Below are 24201 nucleotides of genomic sequence, written 5' to 3'. Positions count from 1 at the left end.
TTCTAAGTTGGGTTGGTTTTTTTAAAAATCTTGAACTGACTATAGGAATTCTTGGAAGCCTGAGGGTTCTTTAAGTGGAACTGTTAGTTTATTTAGTATGGAAATTAATGTTTTAGCTACTTATTTTTACACACTAAAGTAATTAAGTCATGTTGCACATAACTTAAAAAAATTCACTGGAAGATAAAATCAACTTTCTAGTTAAGTTTATGCCATTGTCAGCTTTAAATATTTCAGTATCAAGTCTTAGATATGATCACAGATAGGACACGTCATGAACAATTAATTTCTCTACTGTATCTAGTAGCTCTGGTAGAATGCTAAATGCCCAATTTAAAAAAAAAAAATTAAAAAAAATCTGTAAATAATAACAAAAAGCTCAATAGTGTTACAGACCAACTCAATGGTAGTCCTGAATGGATACTAACATAAGCTTACAGACTTGACATAGTTGCCTAACTTACAGTGCGTAACACACTGATATCTAGAAAAGCTGAGGTGATAATTTTTCCCCATGCTAACAATAATATTAAAAATGCACAGTATTTATGAAGAGAAAACCTGGAAACCAGCAGAAACACTATTTGAAAAAATAAAAAGCCCAACAAATCACTAACCTATCGCCACTAAGAATGGCTACAAAAAAAGAAGATAAATCTGTTCCTGGATAACTTTGCTTTCACTAAGGCCCACAACAAAACTTTCCAGTCTAATATAGCTGCTATAAAGACCAAAACCCGCTTATTTCTCAGCAGCACTTAAACATCCTCCCAAATGCTGGACCCACTGAAGTCAGACTCCTCCCCCTGACTTTCAAGAGAGACAAAGATTACATCATGGTTTTCAAGTACAGAAACATCATATACTAGACTTCTGAGATCATGTCAGGAAATATGGAACCCGATCCTGAAGAGGTATGAAAGATAGCCTTTAATTACTTCTTTTAAAATATTCAATTCGTATGTTGTTCAAAATGTGCTTTATATTTTGCTTTAGAAAAAAATGGGCTCAAAAATGAATTTTGGATTGAAACTTTAAAACTTTCGTGACTCACTCATGCAATACTCGGATGTTTCTTGATTATTCAAAATAACATCAATAGGTCTTTCACTTTCAAATTCTTTCTAGTAAAATATATAAAAAAAATCCTGTGCTAGTTAATGTTTTTCTGGTTTTTTTCCACACAACATGTGGGATATCTGCTGTCTCCCAAATGATTCAATTTGCTTTTAAAATACCAAAAAAGTTTAAACACTTCATCTTTTACTTTAGTGGAATTTCCCAGTTAACTGGGATTGAAATCTAATCGCTTTATTTGCAGGAAGGGGGCATCTACTAAGAAAACTAAAACCATTTACTAAAGGACAAGAATCTGTCAAGCCTTCCATGTTAATTTGTTTTGCAACTAGAGCGAAACATGGGTAACCTTGAACAGAAAAGGGTATAACGAAGCTGTGTCAGACCGAGATGCGGATACCAAGAACGCAAGAGTGGTCACCATCGTTTCTGGGCTCCATCTTGCAAGGGTGCGGGCAGCGCACCTAGGCAGGCAACGGGCTGTGCTGCTGCCAAGAGATCTGCTACGCTGGGTGCCTCAGGGTGCACGCTGTATTCCTGACACTTGTGCAAGAAACTCTTCAAGAGAATTTCTTAACTATTAAGTATTTGTATGCACAATGTCTTCCGTGGGGTCAAATATCAGATGGAGATCCAGCATTTCTCTGCCATTAATTTTGCCAGCAATGAAAAACACTTTTTTTTGGGGGGGTGGGGATGGGCGTTGTGGGCAGGGAGAGTCAAAGTCAACAACGTAAACAACTTCCATGAACACGGTTATTGGTAGGAATGGATAAACGGTACATTCTTACTAGCTTACGAGACATGCAGCAGACTTTTGAACCGCAGTTCAGATCCTGGTACTTTAAATAATGGCTTGTACACCAATAAATTCAAGCACTGCTTGATATGTAATTCTCATGGACGCTACAGTACCTCCTTAAACAAATTTAAAATGACATTTAATATCTTATTTCCTATACATAACACATCTTCAATAATTATAAATAAATACTCACATTAGAAGCATTTAATCACATATATACACACAATACTAGTGAACCCCAAATGGCAAACAGATGTTTCTTAAAATGCTAAAACCAATTCAAATTTCCTGAAATCTTGTTAAATTCTTGTTTTGGAATAGTATACCTTGCTGAAAAGCACATCTGCCTATCTGTCAATACATAAGCATGCATTAGAATGGACACATGCTAAAATAACTTATTTTTGTCAGTATCTTAATTTAACTTTGTTTTAGAAGGAAGTCAAAGATCTGTTCAGATTTTAGAAATAGAGAATTATCAGCCTCTGCAGAAGACTTCTCTTAATCCTCAATAATTTAATCAAAACAAGAGAAGAATAACAAAACACCCATACTCGATTCCTTTGGTATGAATTGCTAACTTGATAATTTAAGAAGCAAAAATACAGAGATACTGGCACCCTTTTTCTTCTTTGCAATTTGTCTCTTCCTGCAGGTGGGAACAGACACTGACAAGAGGAGGAAATGAAATTGTATGAAAGTGCAGTGTGCAACAAACAGTAAAACTGATAATTAAGAATGCCCTTCAGGCATAAAAGTAAAAACTCTGCTTATACTGAAAGATCTGTAGCTGACAAAGGTTACTGGAAGTCAGTAGCTCTGTATTAGTACTGGAAAAAAAAGTATTTCTGTGTATTAGGGCACCTGCCATTCAAAAATGTTTGAATTACAGGCTTACCTAAAGGTTTGCAGATAAGTAATATGGCGAAATTGTGTAAGTGATCTGTTCTACAGCCAAGAACGTCCTGTCTGCTTTCAATACCGCATCTGATGCCGACAAGCTCTGTCAGTACTAGAATTATTTGTAGCGTAGACAGGACTAAGGGACATAATCCCATTTACTGACATATCACTTGAGCAATTAACTTAGACCTCCTGTAAGATTATTTTTAGTTCCACTATAAGGTGCTATTGGGGAGAAGCGGAGAATCCACACAAGTCTAGCTTCGGGCATCTAAATGTGACCGTTGGGGGATTAATCTCCTTAGATTGCAGCGTAGCTCCTGAAAAGAGAGACAAGGTTCTCCTCAAACAGGAATTTGGGGGGTGGGGGAACCTATTTCTCTTGACTACATACAGAGTTTACTTTCTTAGCTGAGGTACCCACGTTAGGGCAACGTTATTTGAACTCCGAATAGCTTCCATTGATCTAATCCTGCTAATTTACATTTTACAGAAGTAACCCGGAACAATATAAATCTGAAGCCTACAACGTCTGACCTTGTAGTAGTCAGTGAGATTACTTACTGTTGGGAGACGAAACGTTTCTTCATACACAGTTGGTTTGGAGGATAAGCCAAGAACAACACCTATGCCTAACAACTGAAGGCTAGCTTTGTAGCATAACTATTTGATCCCAAAATAATGTATTCCCTATCTGCCAAATACCATAACTCATCCACCTTTCTAAATATAGACTTACTCTTTAAAACAACAAAAAGCTTAGAGACAAGTTACACAGAAGGTCTAATAATTCCATTCTTGTAAATCAGAGCACTCGCCAAAGAACAGACTCTCTCTCCCTCCCCTAATGCGAATATCCTACGTGAAATTGTTCCCTTTACTTGACTGCTTGTGTCAATAACCAGTCACCTGTTCCCACTGGCAATAGCAACTGATTTGCGGCCCCATTAGAATCTTCAAACCTTGCCAAACTGACACTTGTTCCTTGCCAAGAAATAAACAGCAGACGCTAGTTTCACAATCTTATAGATAGCATAAAGGCCTGCCATGATCTTTAGCAAATAAATCTTAGGTTCTGCTAAAAATCTTCCAGCAACTTTTCATCCAAGTTATCTCCCCCAAATTTTCTGTACTATCCATATTTTGCAACCAATTATTTGCCTTCAATCCTGTCATATGAGCCTTTCCATGCTTTTTGTCTGTTTTTTTTTTTTTTTTTTAAGCATCTCTACATCATGCCACATCAGTAGCTCTTAGGAGTTTCAGGGTTTCATTGATTGTGACATAATGAATCGTGCAAAATCTTTTGAGTAATTTTTAAGCCCTAGTTACTGGGATTCTCCCCAAGTAACCGTAACCACGCTCAGACAGTCCATCAACATTCTGCCTTTTCCTTCCTCAGGCTTTCACGGGATGCCATCCTTCCTTTGGCAACACTGTGAAGGAGGCACTCCCCAATCATACATGTAGGAAAGCCTGAGCTTAACCTCCTCCTTACAGAGCTTTCCTTCTTTAGCCAGGGTCTGGTGCTTTTCCAGCATGTCCTCGATGCTTTGCTTATGAGTTACTATGTACTTATTGTTGCAACCTCGTGACTTATACTCAGTGTCAAAACGAGGGTCGTGCACTCTCTTCACATCGATGGGAGCCAGCCACACCCCCAGGGAAACATCTTCACTCTGCCACATGTTCAGGTAGTCCCTGCTAAGACGCAAATAGTGCACCAGATCTGCAGAAATCACATAACCACCACCCAGAGCGTATGGTAGATAGTAGTCACAGAGCACCCAGGCGCTCTCTTTCCATTTGCCACCAGATTTGACTCGACCGCGGCCAGAAAAGAAGCCCCAATAGAGGCGACGCGGCTCCTTAGCTCTCAGCTCTTCCACGAGCACATCCAAGCGTACGAAGGTATCGTCGTCGGCCTTCAGGGCAAACTGGAAGTCCAGGTGCAGATCCAGCCAGACGTACGTGGCCAGGACTTTAGCAGTCAGGTTCTCGTAGGAATCCCGCAGCTCTGGCAGGAGGAGGAGGTCTCTGTGCCGGCTCTGCTCTAGCTCCAGGCTACGAAGCTCCTCTGCCCCGAGCCCACCTGTGCCGATCACAAAGCGGCTCCAGATGTCATCGTGAGGGGGGCGCCCGGCGGCCGAGAGCCACGTGCTGCGGATGATGCTGCGACGCTCGCTGTACTTGGGGCCACTCGTGATGAGCACGGCCAGGAAGGCGGTCTCCTCAGGGGAGGGCGGCAGGGCTGCCGGGGGATGCGGCCCCCTGGCACCCCGCGGCGGCAGGGCGGCAGGCTGGTTGTGCGGGAGCCCGCGGGGGGCTGGCAGAGGCCGGAGGCCCTCGGAGGTGCACTTGGCCAGGTAAAGCAGGACCACGGCGAAGAGCGACAGGCCGCCCAGGCCCAGGGCCGTCTTGTGGCGGCACAGCAGGCGCAGCAGCTTCATGGCCGCGGGGCCTCGACGGGGCGAGCGGGCCCCGACCGGAGCCCCCTCCCTTCCAGGCCGCGAGGCCCCGCCCCCCGCGAAGATTTAGGCGGGAACGGCAGGAGTCCCGCCCCCGGGGGTTGGAACGGCTTACGGCCGCCGAGAGGAGACAAGCTTCCTGTGAGAACCCTCACCGCGCTTCGCCGTCCCTCAAAGGTGGTTTCATGTCTCCTTCCTGCCTTTTCCCCTTCTCCTCGGGGAAGCGCCGGCTCAGGCCGGGAGGAGGAGCGGCTCCGTCCCTGCCGACCCGCTGGGCCTCCGGCGCCGACTCGCCGTGTGCGGCGGCGGCCGCCGCTCCGCTCGCCGCCTGCCTTGTGGGGGAAGGGGCAGGAGGAGGGGCCGCGCCCCGCACCACCTGACCGCACACGGCGGCGCCTTGCGGCGGCCATCTTGCAGCAGGGAATGCGAGGCCGAGACGCTGCCATTTTGGTTCCGGGCGCGCCGCGCCGCGCCGGCCTCTTGTTTGGAGTCACGGCGAGGGAAGGCGCAGCAAGCGCCGTTTCAGGCTGGGGAGGGCCTGCGCCTCGGCCGGCTGTGCTCCCAGCCCCAGGGGCAGCTTTGGTGCCTGGCGGTGCCGCCTCCTTGCGGCACAGGAGAGCACGTAGTCTTGTGAAAGCCGTGGTGCGCTAGCTAGCTGGCCGTCCTGGTTTCGTAAGGATTGCTAGCGGCGTGTCACGTGCAAAAGGCGGTATTCCAGGGGCTCCCAAGCAAAACAGGTGAATGATAAGCACGAAATTAGGGATGTACGTGTAGCCAGGAAAAGGGACCTGGCAGGGAATTAAAAAGGTCCCTTCACGCTTGGAGAAGGTCTGCTTTATTAATTGAGGTAAGGAAGAGCACGTGAGCAAACGCGCTCAAATTTCCAGCGCCCGGAGCTTCGCCTTCGCGCTCTACCGGGTCACGGCAACCGCGAGGCCCTGGCAGCTGCCGCGGGACGGGGAGGACCCGCCGCGAGGGAAAATGGCTGCCGCCGGCGGAACGGGGCGCTTTCCTGCCCTACTCCAAGATGGCCGCTCCCCGTCCCTCACGCACCCGCTGCGCTTTGACGAAGTTCCTACGCAGCGCTGGCCCGGCGCCGTCTCCTCCCTCCGCCCGTGCGTCGGGGGCGGGAGTGGGCCTGGGGTCCTCCGCGCCGGCTGACGTCCTTCCGTGAGGCGCCGCCGCGGCCCGCACAGGGACCGGGGGAGCGGAGCGAGGGGCAGCGAGGCCGAGGCTGGCCGCCCCGCGGCCTGTCAGGGTTCTCGGAGGCTGCGTCCCCCTCCTGCGGGGAAGGGGCACCGCGAGCGCCCCGGAGCTCTCGGTGAGTGCGTGTGGCCTTTCCTGGAGCGGGCTCGGGACCGCCACTGCCCTTCGGGTCGGGCAGGGCAGCCCCGGCCGGGCTCCCCCTCTCCGGTGGAGAGTTGGCCGTCGCCGCTCGGTCTGCGAGTCCTGCGGCGGGCTGGGCGGGTACTCCCCGCCCAAGGCTCTGCCGTGCCTGGCGGGACTGTGGAGTTTGTGCTCCTCGACGCTCCGTCTCTCGGGCTCTGGCCCTTTTCCCTGTCCCCGCTGTCTGCGGTCTCGTACGTGGCAGCGATTTTCACACACCGGCAAGCAGGTCGTGACAGGTCCAGCCCCTGAGGTTGCTTTTCCTGCCGGCTGGTTCCTGTGTGTTTTCAGCTCCGCTTTACGCGATGGCATTTGTAATCGTATTTCCCTCAGTCAGCTCTTTCCAAAAAGACCTTTACGCCTTTCAGCCTTTCTAAAGAGGCGATCTGTTGAGATCTCTCGTGAACTGTTGTGCTGTCGTGGCTGTTCCTGCAGCTTGCTGGGGGAGTGCGGTGCTAGCCTTAGGGACATTGCCACAGCCGAGCTTGGGCTGCACATTCGGACAGTAAGTGCTTCCTGCGCTGGGTTGACTTCTCGGTAAATGCTTGGGTTTCAGTGGTCGGGTCATCTCATCCCGTAACACCTGAAGATGGATTTCAGAGCAGAACTAGTCTGTTCTACTAGCAGAACTAGGCTATCTTCGAAAGTCCTCTGACAGAGGTTACAATTGTGCAGACTGAAAACTAACACAGATTAATTTCTTGTCGCGTATTTATTATTTAACAGGCTTTTTTATTCTTTCACAGCAAATACTTGTGTGTGTAGGTTCTTCTGAATTTTAGGAGACGTTTTATTAGTGACATAATGTTCTAGAGTTTAATTTGCATGTGTCTTTTCCTTTTTGTTTTTAGATATTTAATCCACTCACAGTAATTTAATCAACCAATATTTTGAATAAAAAGGAAAAAATGATGTCAAGACAGGCCTTTCTCTGCAGTTTGGGATCTCTGTATTTGTCCCTTCTGTTTGTATTTCTTCTAATGGATGTTTATGCAAGGCCTGCAAATAATTCAGCCCTCAAAGAAAAGCCAGCTGACAGTAAAGATGAGAATGAGATCTTGCCCCCAGATCACTTGAATGGGGTCAAAATGGAGATGGATGGACATCTTAACAAAGAATTTCATCAAGAAGTTTTTCTAGGAAAAGAGATGGAAGAGTTTGAGGAAGACTCAGAACCCAGGAAGAATAGGAAGAAGCTCATGGTCATCTTTTCAAAGTAAGTTATGTACATTGCCAAGAACAGTGCAGCCTCTTTCTCTGATCTTCAGAGTAAAATTTGCAAATTTTTCTGTAATATTTAAAAATTGTAATGATGAGGGGGAAAGCATCATACTATAAGCACTGTGCTCATGTTATTAAGGTATTAACATACCCGTATAAACCGTTCTTAGGAGTGAGAATGCATGTGTTGAGAGTCATGATCAGTATACAGGATTGGTGCTGTGGTCTAGTAAAATTTATGACAAAACGCATTGTGTCTATGCAAAAAAACCCTACATGGCCTCTCGCGGTATGAAAATTAATATTACTTTTTCCTGGTTTCCTGGCTCAATGAATAATTAATCACACTTGTGTTCCTTGGTGGTAGGATGCCCATGCAATGAATTGGGAGGGTGGGAGTTTGTTCCAGTTTTGTTCTAGCAGTAGTATGCTCTATTGCTTTGCTGTAAGTTTGGTTTCAATTGGCAATCTAAGTTTCTTATTTATTGTTTGGTCTTATATTCCATATGGATCTTGTATTTGTTTCTATTGTGACTTCTGCAAATAACTGCAGAGGAAAAACACTGACAAGACAATAGTAAAGGTAGAAGGGAAGAAAAGGGACAGACAGACAATGGGGTAAGATTGTGGTAAACAAACTGACAGTTGCTTTCTGTTCATAAAACTTTCTAGTAGATGCTCAGTGTCTAAAATTTGAGTGTTTCAAATGAAATACATGAAGGTTAAAAATAATTATGCCTAACTGCACATACCAAGAATTCAGAAATTGGCATGACAGCTTCTAGCATTAAGTTAGCTTTCTTCATAAAATTAAACTAAACAAAACGTTTAGTTCCTCAGAATTTAGAAGAAAAGAGAATGAGAATGAAACGTGAGAATAGAAAGATTAATTTTTTCTTTTGTAGCCTTCTTGAAAACTTCATCTACCTCTTTACTTGGTGTAAAAGTATTAACTTTACTTTTAGACATTAAAGCATTTTTCCTTTTATAAAGCACTTGTGCTAGATAAGGTTTGTGGCAGCTAATAAACTATCAGATGTTTGGAGGTCAGTAAACATAATGGAAATCAAAATCAGTATATACTTTTAGACACTAGGTGGCAGAATTGGCTTTATTTGCGTTTTTGCAATGGAGGATTAATTTTATGAGAACAGCTTAAATTGCATTGGTGCTCTTAATGCTGATGATGGTGTGGGGATGCGCGTATACTTGAGAAAATGAGAAGGCTTAACAAAGCTTTTTTTTTGCAAACTTTTCATTAACAGGGAAAAAATATCAGTAATAACATTGGATTTTTTTTTTTCTGGTGTTCTGAGTAAAGGTAGCTAAAGCAAATAGGCAAAGCAGAGTGCCTTTTTCATTTAGAGTAGAATCCTTTATTACTATGGCTGCTATTCAGACCACTAACTTCATGGGCAGGATATATACAAATATTAAGATTATGCTTAGAAGGTTTCACTTTCTTTATTGCTATATGTTTATTGGAAACATTCAACGGTGGTTAGTAAATTGTCATTCACAAATTGCAAACTCTGTTCATTTCTGCCTGTTTGTTATGAAAGAGGTTGTCTTAGGAAGCTTAAAGCAATTGGATTCAAGATCAGCTTCACTCAGATACTTACTTAAAATTACATTCCATCAGATGATCAGATTAGAAAATGTAGAAAAGCATTCTGAGGAATTTGGTTGCTTTCTAGACATACTTTTAAAGGCTGAGTGAAAAGAGAAATACTATGAACTTCTGTGAAAAGCTAGTAAGTCACAGGCTTCCAGATGCTTTGGAAATATTTTCTTTGAAGACATAAAGAAAACATGTAATGTGGTTTTAATTAATAAAAGCTGAGATTCTACAGCATGCCAGTATGATATAAAGTAGTCAATTCAAAGCATAAATTATTGTCTAATAGGATTACTGAAAATAAAGTTGAAACATGGAAGAAAAGCTCCTCAAACCATGTTTTTCTAGGCGAGCAAGCTGTATGTGACTGAAAGAACAAGTGGCACTTCATAATTCTGTATTTCAGTTTCTGAAGTCACTCTTTACTGGGAGGACAAGCCTTACTTGTCTACAGAAGTGGTTTTTTACAAGTTAACCAGTACTTCCACTTTGCCTTGTGAAACTAGGGCATGGTGCAGAAAATCCTGGGTGCACCTTTTTAGTCTTCATTCCCTGCCAAGGGTAAGTGTTCAGGTACCTTCAGGTCAAGAAAATCCGTGAGAGGAGCTTAATTGACATCCTTCCTTCTTGTACTTCTCATAATTGCAAAAAAAAAAAAAAAAAAAAAAAAAATTGCTATAGTCTCCATTTAAATAGTTTAAATTAGCCTGGAATCTATAGATTTCTCTATTCTTTTGCTGTGTGGTGTAGTTTAGCTTGTGTAGGTGGGTGTTGATGGGAGGGAAGGGGGAAGGATATTGAAAGCAATCGAGTGTATGTATGGTGACGCTGATTTCGCTAAATCAGTGGCATTCTGTACTAAAATTCAGTTTGAGCCTTGCTTCTAAGGGTCAGTTATCTTGTAAATTAAATTACATGTACTGAACAAAACTGATAAATTCAAGTACAGAAGAATGTAACGTGTGTGGCTTTCTGTCAGTGTGTTTTTGTGGTGATGGAGTTACCTCTGTGAGTTTGAAAGTTGAGTATCCTTCTAGCGTTTGCGTTTTGCTGATGTTATCAGCTACTTAGCAGCAGCCCTAGTTGTGATTTAAAAATTAAAATCTTTGTGTTAGCCGAGTGCCTTACCTTGATGGTCATTCATCAGGTCACAGGCTTAAATACACCTTCTGTTAACTACTACCATGTACAGGGGTGTTTTGGTTTGGCTTTTTCCCCTTGTTTAAAAGTCATGAACTTAACCTTTCCTAAAGCAGAACTTGTTCTGAATCGCACAATGCTTGTAAGCGTAGCTCTTCTAGACTTTACAGCTGCAACTGTTTGTGTTCAGACTGCACATAGGGAGTGGTTTTGGCAAGATCCATGCCCCCTTTCTTAATTTCAGATTTGTCTCATAGCCTAACACAGTATTCATTTCTACCTGTGTGCATTCTGTCTATGGTGGGAACATGCTAGTAATGACAGCTGATGTTGGACAATAGCAGGTAGAATAAAGAATGAGGAGAGGGGACGTTTTTAAGCTTTCCTGTTTTGATATCTTCAGTTTAGATTACAGATTTGTAATAATCAGCTAAAAAACTGTTTATGCTGTATGCCATTGGAAGGTTTTAAGTAGTGTGTGCACCCTGATTTGTGTTTTTCCTAACCTGTACATTTAAATATACATCTAATAAATTTTGCATACCTCCTACCATGTAAAGTAGAGCTTTGCTTTGGTTTCTGTTGTTAAAAATTATTCTCTGGATCTGCTTTTCATTATTTGCATGAAACACAAACCAACTCTAAAGTGATAGGCATTAGGTGCTCAAGGAAATTGTTATCTTTAGTCCTTTAGGTAAGAACACTGCCTTCCTGCTCCCCCCCCAATACCTCGGGCAGCATTGCAGTGTTGTCATTTAGGAACCTGAAAACATGAATCTGAAAACCTGAGTGGCCAGTGTTTATTGATAATACTTTCAGATGTGGACCTTTTGAAAAGTGGCCACGAAAATCTGATTTTTAGTGGCTTGTGGTTGAGAAACTGGGCTGAATTGTTTAAAACCTGTTCTTCCAGGCTTGACATTTACATTCAATGCAGCCCTTACTGTAGGCTTTTGTTAAGGAAAAATTTACGAGTATCCTACAAAGTAGCATACTTGCTTGTTTCTTACTCAAAGGTAGTATTAACATTTAGGCTGTGAATAGATAATGAAATACAGTTTGAATAGTCAGTGAAGTTTTAACCTTGAACTTAGACAGTATAAGGAGCCCTTATGTCTGATGCTGCCCATTACTGAAATGTATTAATACTAATGGTATTTATCATGTTGCATCAACTACTGTCTGGGCTGTGGTTTATCTATAATTTTCTTTGGAATGAGACAGGTAAGCAATAAGGTAAATTGCTCTCTAGTCTGTTTTTTAATTCAAATTTATGCTAACGGTAGTCCCTGCTTTTACAAAACTTACTTTGCTGTCAATTCAGGAAGTAATACATCATATACCTAAGTTTCTACAAGTCTGAGATAGCACTCTCTAGCAGAAAACAATGCTTATTGTAGAAAAGAGCAATCAAGTTTGGGGTGTGGGTTTGTTTTTTTTTTTTGAGCTGGTATATCATGAAGTTTGACAAATCGTCACAAGATTTCTATACACAGATTGCCAAGGAAGGTTTGAGCAAAGTTGTAATCTGGGATGATATTCTTGCTTGGATTCATCTTGGGGTTTTGAGCTTAAATTCTTTCTTGCAAATACTTGTTCTTTGGCAATTTTTTTAAGAAGTGCATTAGAATGTACCACTCTACTAACATTTTTGAGTGTTCAGGCCTATCTGCCTCAGAAAACGGATTGCCCATCACCGTGTTATAAAATGAGTTTTCCGTGACTTACCAGTGTTAGGTTGTTCGGCAGCATGTAATTATCTAAATGTGTCATTATTAGTGGAAATGTTTTCAGCAGTCCATTCCGAATGAGAACTTATCTAAGGAAGCATGGACAGTCTTTTGTTTTTATGGCCTTAGATGGTAACCTCACAGCAGGATCATCTCTTATATTTCATACAGTTGTAAATATTCCTCTCAAAAGCAGAAGTGCTGTTTATGGACACTGAAAGGATTTCAGCTCACCTTGTACAGTGGATGCCTGCTAGTTCATGAAAATCTGCGTCATTGGAGACTTGTGAACTGTGGTAGCAGAACAAAGGTGTAGTTTCATGAGCTAGAAGAGCAATAAGTAGGATGTTTGTTACCTTTCTCCCTAGTTAAAACATGTTTTAGGTGGAAAGTACAGCTTGGAAGTAGTAAGTTTGAGAGCTTTGATCTAAGGAAACTAGAATGTTAAATGTTGAGGGGAAAATGCTTTGTTTTCCCTTCTCTTTTTTTGATAGTACCTACTCCATCTCAAAACCCACATTTGTTCACCTGGTAAGTGCAAGGTGGCGCGAGTGGAACATGACCGTTTTACTGGTCTCGCCATTGATACTGAAAAGTTGTGTGATATGATATGATAGTTATGTGATATGATAGGATGTGATACAATATTTAAAACCACTAATACTGCATTTGCTAATACAGCTAAGTGTTGTAGAAGATTAGGTGCTAGGGTTGTTGTTTGGCTTAAGCTTCTAACATTTAGTTGACATTTAAAGGCAAATCACATATTTAATAACTTGAGTTTCAATGATAACACTTCAGTACTGTTAAGACAGTGATACAAACAGATAAAAAAGCCAGAGTCAAGCTGGGGTTTTTTGTTGTGTTTTTCTTTGCTGTTTTTTTTTTTTTTAATTGAACAAGACTGGTTTTGGTATGCTTTAAATAGAATCTTGCCTCCTAAATGTTAGTGATGTCTTTTCAGTTTTAAATATTGTTATATCTTTTTTGAATAAATACTTAATGATATGCTCAAAAAAACCTTAAAGTGTCATGTTATTGTTTTTGTATTTGTTCTTCAACTGTAATTTTTATATTAACTGCTTTTTAATGAAATAAGCATTAATGGAATTGATGGTATGGCAGTGTATCTTAATACAATAAAGCAGTATTGATAGTACACTAAGGAGAACAGTGGACTGTCAGATTGGACATTTACTGATAACTTTAGTTAGGTAGAAAAAGTTCAGTTCTGTAGCTCAACAGCACTGGGTACAAGCATATCCTTTGACAAAGCAAAGTGAGCCTGATAACTCAGAAGCCTAATGGAGAACAACTGTATGTGCGGAACTTTTAAATGTGTTAAAAATTAAAAACTGTCAGCTGTTACGTGTTACCAGAGATCAAGGTATAATAGAGGAAACTTGGTTTGTTTGGTTTTTCCCCCCACTTACAGGTACTCCAGTCAAAGTATTAAATAGTTTGAAAGTCCTTGCCACTGAGGTTATTCACATTATATTTTCATTGCTTTTAATGGTCACGACAGTTGTGATGTGAACTAGGCAGACACAGGGAGGCAGCTCATCAGTAAACTTCAGAGATCTTGGAAGATCAAGGTAAAAAGGACTTGGAAAGATAAATTGAGAGGAAGTTAATGGTTTGAGAGAATGTTAGAGAAGAAATTTTTCAAAGTAGTGAAAGTCTGCAGCAGCTGGCAGTTGACAATTCTGAACCAATAGGAAATGAGCTAATATGCCATGAGTGATGCATTTGTGGTTTCCTCTACTTCAAAAATTTACTCAAAAACATAATATTGAAATGAGTTAACTTACAGCAAAGTGAAGTATGTCTGAATGTTTTTCTCTGAGTAGTAACCTAGATGTTGTAGTTTAATCATGAAATAAATGGCTAACTTGCTACTTGTTTACTCTGTAGTTCAAAGAACGTACAACTTCTCAGAGAGGGTTATAAATATACTCTTTTCTGTAGTGACCTATGTTTGTTACTGTTGAATAATTAATTTAGAATATAAAAATATACCACACCTACCCCAATCCCCAAATCTAAATCTTGTTTGCTGTTCATACGTAGGGTGGATATAAATAATGATAAAAAGATAGGTGCGAAAGAGATGCAGCGCTGGATCATGGAAAAGACAGATGAACATTTCCAGGAAGCTGTGGAAGAGAATAAAATGCACTTCCGAGCTGTGGACCCTGATGGTGATGGTAAGATGAACAATTCCTCCATCTCCTGGTAACATCTTAAGTCAGTTGCTAGTAGCCAAACCTACTGGCTGCTCTTCAGGTGTGCTGTGACAAAATCCGAGTTCCTTTGGACTGCATGTAATCCCTTCTTTGCTCTGTTGTTTTCTGTATGGATCAACACTGTTGTGGTGTGCTCCAGTCAGCATTGTAGTTCTGTGTTGACTGCTACGTTACTTCACTTGCGGTATAGGAAATTGTAACAAGTTAAGTGGCTCCGCCAGGGATGGGGTGAGGATGGTGACATATTTATGTTATTTTCACAAGGCCTGTCTGGTCTAAAGAAACATAAAAGTGAATCAGGTGATAGTTTTCATATTGCCATTCATAAGCTTAGTGTGATGGTTACAGTGCTGAACCAAAAGATTTTAGCACGTACTGTTTTAAGTAATGAGACCAAAAGTTTGTCATTTAAGCATACTATGTTATGTCTGAGATATGGCTCTTTCTTACAGGCCATGTGTCCTGGGATGAATATAAAATTAAATTTTTGGCAAGTAAGGGCTTTAATGAAAAAGAGATTGCAGAGAAGATCAGGAACAATGAAGAGTTGAAAATAGATGAAGAAAGTAAGTGCAGACTGTTGGTGTGTGTCGGTTTTTCTTCTACTTTCCTAAAACCTGAATGTCAAAACCGTTCTTAATATACGATTAATGTTTTAGTTGTTCTTCTGCTTCTATGTGAATGTAGAATGTGTAAGTCATAAGACAGAAATACTAGATTTCTTTCCAACTCAAATCTGCCTTCCCAACACACCTGATGTAAATATTTAACACTGAAAAATCTTGGTTGCTTATTTGTTACTGCCTATTTGAATAGTTTTCAGTTATTTATGTTTAACAGTCTGCTAAAATTTGTCAGACCTGCGTTGTCTGCAGACCATTGTATTGTTAATGTGGGAACCAGGTCCCCTGTTGCTCCAAATGAAAGGGAGCTGCTATACGCTATTCCTGTTCTAAAACTGGGGAGGGGTGTATGTGCTACCAAACAGTGTTGTGTTTAAATGGGTACATCCTTAGGCACTGCAAAGCATACTAGAAGTTAATAGCAGAAGGTTGCCTAACAATTGTTTCATGTTTCATCTAAGTTCTCTATAGAGAGAGATTGGTTCTTTAGGTTAGTGAGATTGATCATTTCTTCCTTGTTCCTTTTGAAACTTTCATTTGAATCTGGCTTGGTATAAACGTGGCAACTCTTAACAGAGTAATCTCCCCACTCCCCCCCATCTAAAAGTGTTTAAATTTACTGTTAAGTAAAACACGAAGCCTTAGCCTTTCCTTGCAGGAATTAGTCATTTAAAAGTGGGTTATGTTATATTTTCCATTTATCAAAAAGCAACTAAAATGCAAATGGGCCTTTGAATTTTATGGCAGGGAAAACACCTGTGCAGCATGTTCTATGGCAGTGTGGTTAACTACAGTTTACAGGAATGCTCATCAGATAAAAGATTTGCTGAATAAGGGAAGTGTGTGCACAATCATTTTTCTACCTAGGTAACAAGCCTTGTTTGGGAAAATCCAATTAGTTATCTACCGCTTCCTGAGGATGATAGGCAAAACTTATTTTCATACTCTAGTGCAGTGTAAAAGTACTCTTTTTTGGTCTGTGTAATAAAAAATAACTGAATGCGTGGATCTTAAGGCATGCTCTGTCTTGCGCAGAAGCACACTACAGTTTGGATGCCAGGCCAAAACTAGGGACGCAACTTTACTTAACTTATGCAGATAATGACAGTTTCAACTGATGACTGACAGTTGAGTTTCATTTAAGACTGAGTAAGAAAGGTAGGCAAAGGGAGATTGGCTTGTGACTTCTAACGTTTGGGGTTGGCTACGCTGGAAAACCATAAGCAAGTGATTTGATTTTTCTGTGTTTACTTGTGTCCTTGATATGACTAAAACTTGCCATTTACAAACTTGCCCTAAGATTCATATTAAGACTCTGAAGGATTTCTTTACTCTTCACAAAAAAACATTCACTGAAGACTTAACTCTTCATTGCAACTGGCAGTTCAAAAATGTAGATGCAACCGTTGGGTTTTTTTTTCCTCTTGTAACTCAGCAACCAAAAGCATGCAGGAGCTATTTAAGACAGTTTATTAAATTGAAAAAAAAGTTTATTATCTGAAGACTGTAGTCTTTCAGAGTGTTTTTAAAACTTGTGAAAAGCAAATGCTTCCGGTTTGTGTTTGTTAGCGTATTTTGCAGATAGCAGGGTGTGCTACAGGCACAGTGTGTCATTTCCAGTGTGTCATTTAGAAAATGTCTACACCAGAAAAAGAATACTCTCTACAGGTATTTTTTTTCCTGTTTGGTTATGTTCAGGACCACTAGGTGCACATAATATTCACGTTGTGTGTTGCAGGGTGGTTTTTTTCTTCAAATCAGATGCATGGTTTTAGCGGAAACCGATATACAAATTATGATTCTCAGTTGAGTTTAGGAGAAACTCACTTAAAAAGTGCTTGTCTGCATGGTGTAAGATGAAAGAAGTGCAAATGTAAAGTGATTTTGGTGCTGATGTATCTGTTTGTACACACGTACTTCAACTTGCATTTGCTCCTTGCAGTGAAAATATTTCCCTTTATTAAATTATAGTGATAACTAAAACATATGCAGGGTTTAGGTCTGAAGTCAGAATGCTTTCTGATATAGAACAGACAAGGTAGCTAAAAGGAGTAAAAAGTACTTGTGCCCTTAAGTAACTGAAAACCAAATACATTTCTTGGTGCTTAGCTTAGCATCTGTTCTTGATGTTTCCAAACTTTCTTTTGTAGAGCCTACCCTCTTAAATCTCTCATAGTTCCAACAAATCACATCTTCAGGCTGAAATACTGGACGATGTATCTGAGTCTAAGGATACAAGTTCTCTCTGGGTAGGCGATTCTTTTGAATCCTGAGCCTTTTACAGGGTAAAGGAAGAAGGGAGGAGCAGAGGCAGGGCAGAAGTCTCTTCATAGCTTTCTTAGTCCTCTGCTTTATGGGTGCTATCTGGAATTGCGGTGTGACTGGAGAGAAAAACTCTGCAGATAAAACTGTGTGCAGTATGCATAATTCGATCATCACTTTGTGGTAGAACACTGTACCATTTTGTTAACTCAAATCCTGTGGGCTTGAACATACCTAAAAGAGTTCAGAACAATAATACAACTGGTTTTGGTTTAGATAATGTCGTGTTAAGAAATGCCAAGTTAAAATAAGAAAAGGTGAGTGTTGTAACACTGAGTAATAAAATGTTTCCCTTTGATCATGCTTGGAACTGCTGTGTTGTCAGAGAATATTTTCTTACCTGTGGTAAACTTAACAAGTGCTGTAGAGCAGAATAAACCTATGTAGTGCTATTAGCCAAAGCGCTAGTACAACGGTGCTTCACAGATCAGAAGCATCTTTCTAGATTTAATGATAGTCATGTTATTTGGTCTTAGAAGAAAACATGCTAAATGTTAAGGGGTTTGTTTTTCTATGTTATTATTTGGGTAGGAAAAGAATTGGTTGACATCTTCCTTTCTTGTAGATATTAACTAGGTGTGTGTGATGTCACAATTGCAATACATGGAGATAGTGAATCTGAAGACTATTTTGAATTTTAAGAATGTTTTGGCTGTTTCAATGCACAGGACTGGTTTGAAGTAGAAAACAGAAATGATTTGTTCAGAAGAAGGGTGATGCTGGTATTCAGGCAGGTGAAAGATTTCTGTTGGTAGCGGGCTTCAGATATGAAAATAAGAAAGGAGAACAACAAGTACTGAACAAAGTTGGATTATTCATACCTCCTACCAGAACCAGCTAACAATACTGGTAGGACAATACTTTTCACTTGATAGGTTGAAATTTTGATACAGGTGTAGATAAATATTTTTTTTTCTTCTCCTAATTTCAGTTCAGTTGTTTGGTTAAAGGATCTTTCCTAGTGTTTCAGCACAAACTAGATGAAACTAGTTGCACTTTGTTTCCCCTCAGCACCTGCTTTCCCTGGGAGTTGAACTGTAAAATAACTGGTTCATAGGTCATCCTTGTTTAAACAATTGAGTAACAGGGGAAGGTATATTTTAAGAACTTTAAATAGATTGAACGTGATAGCTTAAATCTTTTTCTTAAATTTCTAGCACAGGAAGTTTTAGATAACCTGAAAGATCGGTGGTACCAAGCTGACAACCCACCTCCTGATCTGTTGTTGAATGAAGAAGAATTCTTGTCCTTTCTTCATCCAGAGCATAGTAGGGGAATGCTGAAGTTCATGGTGAAAGAAATCATCCGAGATTTGGGTATGCCATTTTAAAACACGTTTCTTGGGAGTTGTTTACTTGCAAACTGTTTTGTTGGGTAGGCGTTGTTAGGTCGTTGCACTGTCATGGGTCAATCTGAAATTTTGGCACATCTTGTTTGCTCTGTTCTACACATCTTCTAATGTGATGAATAAGAAAAACAAACTGTTAGCCCAAATGCTGGCATCTCTATGGAGTTGTCTGTGTATCTCAAGACTAAATTTAGTCTCTGGCTGTTAAAGAACAGCACAACATTACATGTTAGGAAGATACTCTGAGTACTTCATGCAGAGATGATCAGCTGACACTACTTCACACTGAAGTACTGCTGCATTGTAGGATCACTCTGGCAATAGTAGAAAAGGTTTGATGAATAGTAAAACATTATAAAATATATTGATGTGAATGTTCCGTGAGGAGGGCATTAATTGCTTTGTACTTCCCCAGTACAACAACCATGTAAGAATCATGACGTACAGTCATGAAAGTGGAAATAAATGGTTGACGTTTCTAAGAAAATAATATTTTTTTAAAAATTCATAAGTATTGGCACACTTTTTTTCTATTGTGTCAATAGTGTTGCATATTTAAAAGTGCTAGAACACCTGGATTAAAAAAAAGAGATCTATGACTTTGCTAGTTGTTAGCTTAATAAATATGAAGTTTCTAGTGATACTTGGGTGCGTGACACGCACAGACAGAACAACTCCAGTATGCAGTCTTTTATGAGGGTTAACTTACCTGAATGCTAATACAAGGGGAGATTGGATACAGCTGTAAGAAAATTTCTGTTGCAGTAGATTGTTGAAAAACTAAACAACAACAATTAAAAAAAAAAAAGCCAAGCTTGCCACCTGGTGTGTCCTTCAGGACCAGTAAAATTCTTTTTGTTTAGTATATTGATGAGTTTATGTTTTTTAGCCTTCTAAAACATTTGTGTGTGTACCATAGTACAGAGAGTTTTCGGCTAACCAAAGGTATAAATGGTAACTATTCTCTGCTAGAGTCAGGTCTGTGGACTGCTGAAACCAGGCAGACTGTACCAATGACACCTCTGATATGAAGGAGTTTCTCATTTTTAATGGGCATTAAGCAAATACTTTTCAGTTACTCTGTACTTCTGTTGTAGATCAAGACGGAGATAAGAAACTTACCCTTTCAGAGTTCATTTCATTACCTGTTGGTACTGTAGAGAACCAGCAAGCTCAAGATATTGATGATGACTGGGTAAAAGACAGAAGGAAGGAATTTGAGGAGGTCATTGATGCTAACCATGATGGTATTGTCACAATGGAAGAGCTGGAGGTAAGTCTTCCTCAAATAGTTCTAGGGTTTTTAAAACCAATAGTTGGTTTTTAAATACAGGATTGAAACTGCTTTAGAGAATATGAAGTCCAAAAATATTTGAATTAACAGTACGGTGTGTGTGTCTACTTTACAAAACTTTGGATTATAGTATTGTTCTATAGTGCTTGCAGATAGTGGTGTTATGCTTTTTGTTAAAGAGGAGGGGGAGTTTTCCTAGCATAACTGTTATTCATAGGTATGCTTTTAGGGTTTTTTGTTACATAGACACTTGTATGGATATGGAGTGCATGAAAGCAAGTCAGACTTCATTAGGTGCGCTGGTTAATGGGACAATGAGTCATACTTTCAGTTGCAAAAGGAGTAACTGGCAACCTATATATTCATTAAAAAAACCCAAAACTCGGAAATAAACCAAAAAACTCCCAATGACCAACAAACCCTGGGGCTCCAGTAGCCTAGAAAATAGCAGAGATCTCTTGTCGTTCAGAGTGTTTTTCTTTAAAAAAACAAATTATTATTTTTCAAGTGTGCATTCTAGTTTGTGGCCTTCTTGGACTTTGATTTGCAGAAGTAAGGCTTTCTTCTAATAATTCTGTCTGCAGAAGTGTCTACCAAACAACATGAAATATTTTGCACCCTATAGTTGTGGCAGTTTTGTGGCCAATGGAAGAGGCTGGTGGCTTATTTCTGGCTTTTTCCTTTCTGGATGTAAGAATGTACTTTGACTAGCAGAATTCAAACTGCAGCGTAGGCAGTGTGAAAGGAGAACCTCTAAAATGTTGGTCTTCTCCCCAAAACAGGATGAATGTTAAAGTTCCTAACCTTCTCAGTATGCAAAGATGTGGGTGTGAAGGATAGTGGTAATATGGATGAACAGTTACATCGTGACATAGACGATGTTAATAGCCTTTTTACTGAGAATTTTCTTTTAAAAATAGCCGTTTTATCTCTGAAGTCTTTGTATACGTATACACACATGGATGCACACACATATATGTCACATCTTCTGGGAAGAAATTGAAGATAATCTTGAGTCTTCTATGTCATGAACTAAAGTGATTCGCTTGAAAACTTTTAATCTATTTCAAGTTAGGTGAAGGAGCAAAATGCTTTGTTTCTGAGACTTCTGACCTCTGTAATGTCTGCCTGGTGGTTTAAAATGGAACAAGAAAGTTCTAAATTGAACATGTTCTAAAAAGATTATCTCCAGAAACAAGAAAATTTGTTATACAGATCAATAGTGTGCCACTTTTTAATTTTGAATTGATATTTCTTCACAAAAACCACCACATTTGATAGTGAGTTTAGTTTGCAACCAAAATGCCAAAATATTTTTATTGTACACACTGGCATAAGCTGAGAAAATCTGGATTTCTGCTAGAAGAGCCAAGGAAGCAGTGAATGGAAAAATAGCTAGGAGATAGATGTAAGCCTGTTAAAAAAAAAATGTGCTAACACCTTTTTCCGTGACTTATGTTCCCTTTGGGTGGCTTATGTTGGTCTCGTAATTGCTGAAGCTTACATAGAGCTAAGGTTCATCATTCTGATGTGTGGAAATGTGTGCTTAGTGATTGAAAATTTATTTTCTTTCTTGTTTTAGGAATATATGGATCCTATGAATGAATACAATGCCCTAAATGAAGCAAAGCAAATGATAGCAGTAGCAGACGAAAATCAAAACCATCACTTAGAGCTGGAGGAGATCCTGAAATATAGTGAATACTTCACAGGCAGCAAGCTTATGGACTATGCACGTAACGTCCATGAGGAGTTCTGATCCTGCTCACTTTTCCAGAGCTCTGAAGCACTTTCCTGCTTTCAAAAAAAAAACAAAAGAAAAAAAAAAATCCAACCCCCAAACAGACAGAAAGTTACTTTGCTGCTATCTGTGTTATATGCCTACAGTGTGTTGTCCTAGACTTAAAAAAAACTTCCGTCCATACATAAGATCTACAGCTCTGTTGCCTTCAGTATGAGGGGAAAAAAAGGTCCGTAAATAATGGGGCAGGTACTGGACTACATCAGTTTGCCCTGGTTTGTACAGTTAATCCAGCTGAAGTTTCAGCTGCTTTTGGCTAATCGTTATTTGGTGGAGGCTTCTTAAATATTTAACTCTTCTTGTTGCCCTCGTAGCTGCTGATCCATGGAAATCACAAGTAACACTGAAAGGTTGTGGCTTTTGTAAAGGGGATTGTGGTTCAAATACGTGTGTTCTGACCTCATGAGAATATCCATACATAGACTGATTGGCTAATCTTCCAGTATTTTTCTCAACGCATCTCAACCTACTTACGTATTGTTGAGAATTTAATACAAGTTCTCCATTGCTGAACTATCTTTAGGAGCTGTGGGGAAGAACTTATTTTAAATGTTACAGAGAAGCTCTTCTGCATCTACTTTAAAAAGAAAACTGGTTATAGTGTGACAGGTTTTGTGTTTGCAGCTGCACTGGGAATGTGAGAGACTTGATACTGCTTATGTCTTAAAATTAAATTTCATTCTAAAATTAAACAATGGGGAAGGTTTCTTTGTGGACTTAAAGATGTTGGACAGAGCAATGGGATTCACCTAGGTGTATGATTACTACTTAACTAAAATTCATTGTTAAAACTACTATAATTACTTGCCTCTGTGCAAATTAGCGATGCTGATGAACTCATGAATGATGAAGCTGGGGTAAATACAGGCTTTGCTTTTGAACTGCTTTTGCCAGGGCAATGTACAGTCAGCACTTGGGAAGCTTTTTAGTCAGTCTGGTTTTGGGTAATCTCTGAAAGCATCTTGCAACACAAGGGTCATATCCACTACTGTCTAAAATAGAAAATTTATTTTTACTCTGGTTCCATCTTTACTGTAAAAACCCCTCTTTCTGAAGGGTTGCCTGAAAATCCAAGTGAGATGTTATATTTGATTAAATTTATTCTCTTAATATAATGTAAATATAAGTATTGCTGTCTGTTTCTGTTTCAGTATTCCCTCCTTTTTTTTTTTGTTTTTGTTAAATGGCTTGTATCAGAGTCTTTTTATATACATATATCTTTTTTCATTAAATAGTTTTCTCCATGCTTTGGAAATGTTGCTGTTTTTAGGTTTGTCAGTGAGTGGGGGAAAATGGAAACTCTTCAGAGGCCAGACAAAATACGATTTTAAAAGAAGTGTAAGAGAGGTATAAATTCAGTTGATAATCTCATGTTAAAACAAGCTTAGAACATCTGCCACGTGAGTCGGCCCCCACTCCCTTCCACCCCACTACCAGTGCCCCACATGTACTTGATTGCAGGGTAGTGAGATTTTAATACGGCTAGAATCTGGAGATGTTTAGAACAAAATCCTGTGTCTAAAAATGTGATGCTTAGCCGAAGTCATAGGTATGGCGGTTTTAGATTGATTGGCAAAAGGTCTAGGTTTTGCTTTGCTGTTGTTTTAACTAAGGCTTCATAAATATGCAATGACCCGCACTTTGAACTAACACAAAATTACACATGCAAACATAGTTTTGCAATGTGGTTGTTCGCAATCTAGTTAAGACAAAAGTTTTAGCAATATTAGTTGATAATTGTATAAATGTCTTGACTGCATTCTTGTATTATACTCTAGTTGTTTGCACAATTCAATTATTCAGATATAATTTGAGTGGACAAGTTCTGTCTTGTCACACCTGATGCTCAGAAAGCAAGTGCTAGTTTGCAGAGGGATTTTTGAGCAGCTGAAATATGATGATGAAATTTGGAACTTTATCTGTCAATAGAGGCAAAGATTATGCATACGCAGTCTTAGTTTAATCTTCTGATAATGTGAGCATGGAATCCCTTGAAAAATACAAGGTAACAGAGTATTTAGCTAGCAACTGCAAAAATGTTAAAGTATGTACTGTTGTTGCAGTATTTGCCATGCACCTGATAAAACTGAAACTTGGGGAACAACTGGGGAAAATTCATTTTTAATGTATGCATGGAGTTCTGCACCTTAATGTGTTTTGGTTTTCTCTGCCAGAAAACAGGATCACATGTTCACTAACAGCTGTAAGGATAAAGTGGA

At 40.0% G+C, this 24201-nt stretch overlaps 2 protein-coding genes across 5 annotated transcripts in view; one reads left to right on the top strand and one right to left on the bottom strand.

The window, feature by feature from the left end:
• B3GALT6 (beta-1,3-galactosyltransferase 6) overlaps positions 1 to 5360 on the bottom strand; it is a 37312-nt gene extending 31952 nt beyond the window's left edge. Inside the window, exon 1 of the mRNA XM_076356182.1 lies at positions 3350 to 5360. Coding sequence (XP_076212297.1) covers positions 4192 to 5235 — 1044 coding nt within the window. The 5' untranslated portion in view covers positions 5236 to 5360 and the 3' untranslated portion in view covers positions 3350 to 4191. The remainder of the gene's footprint in view (positions 1 to 3349) is intronic.
• Positions 5361 to 5376: 16 nt separating this feature from the next.
• On the top strand, positions 5377 to 23237 carry SDF4 (stromal cell derived factor 4). 4 transcript variants are annotated; one of them, XM_076356181.1, is made up of 7 exons: positions 5377 to 5430; positions 7491 to 7855; positions 14419 to 14555; positions 15047 to 15160; positions 18697 to 18855; positions 19985 to 20160; positions 21764 to 23237. In XM_076356181.1, the coding sequence occupies exons 2-7, from the start codon at positions 7548 to 7550 to the stop codon at positions 21938 to 21940; spliced, it is 1071 nt and encodes a 356-aa protein (XP_076212296.1). In that variant the 5' UTR covers positions 5377 to 5430; positions 7491 to 7547; the 3' UTR covers positions 21941 to 23237. The 4 variants fall into 4 exon arrangements, with proteins under 4 accessions (XP_076212296.1, XP_076212295.1, XP_076212294.1 ...); XM_076356180.1 differs by lacking the exon at positions 5377 to 5430 and adding an exon at positions 5721 to 5990; XM_076356179.1 differs by lacking the exon at positions 5377 to 5430 and adding an exon at positions 5721 to 6100.
• The last annotated feature ends 964 nt before the right edge of the window (positions 23238 to 24201 follow it).

Source organism: Aptenodytes patagonicus, chromosome 19 (assembly GCF_965638725.1).
Source record: "Aptenodytes patagonicus chromosome 19, bAptPat1.pri.cur, whole genome shotgun sequence".
Classification (NCBI taxonomy): Eukaryota; Metazoa; Chordata; class Aves; order Sphenisciformes; family Spheniscidae; genus Aptenodytes; species Aptenodytes patagonicus.
Note: the sequence above shows the minus strand (reverse complement) of the source record. Positions and strands in the feature narration are given on the sequence as shown.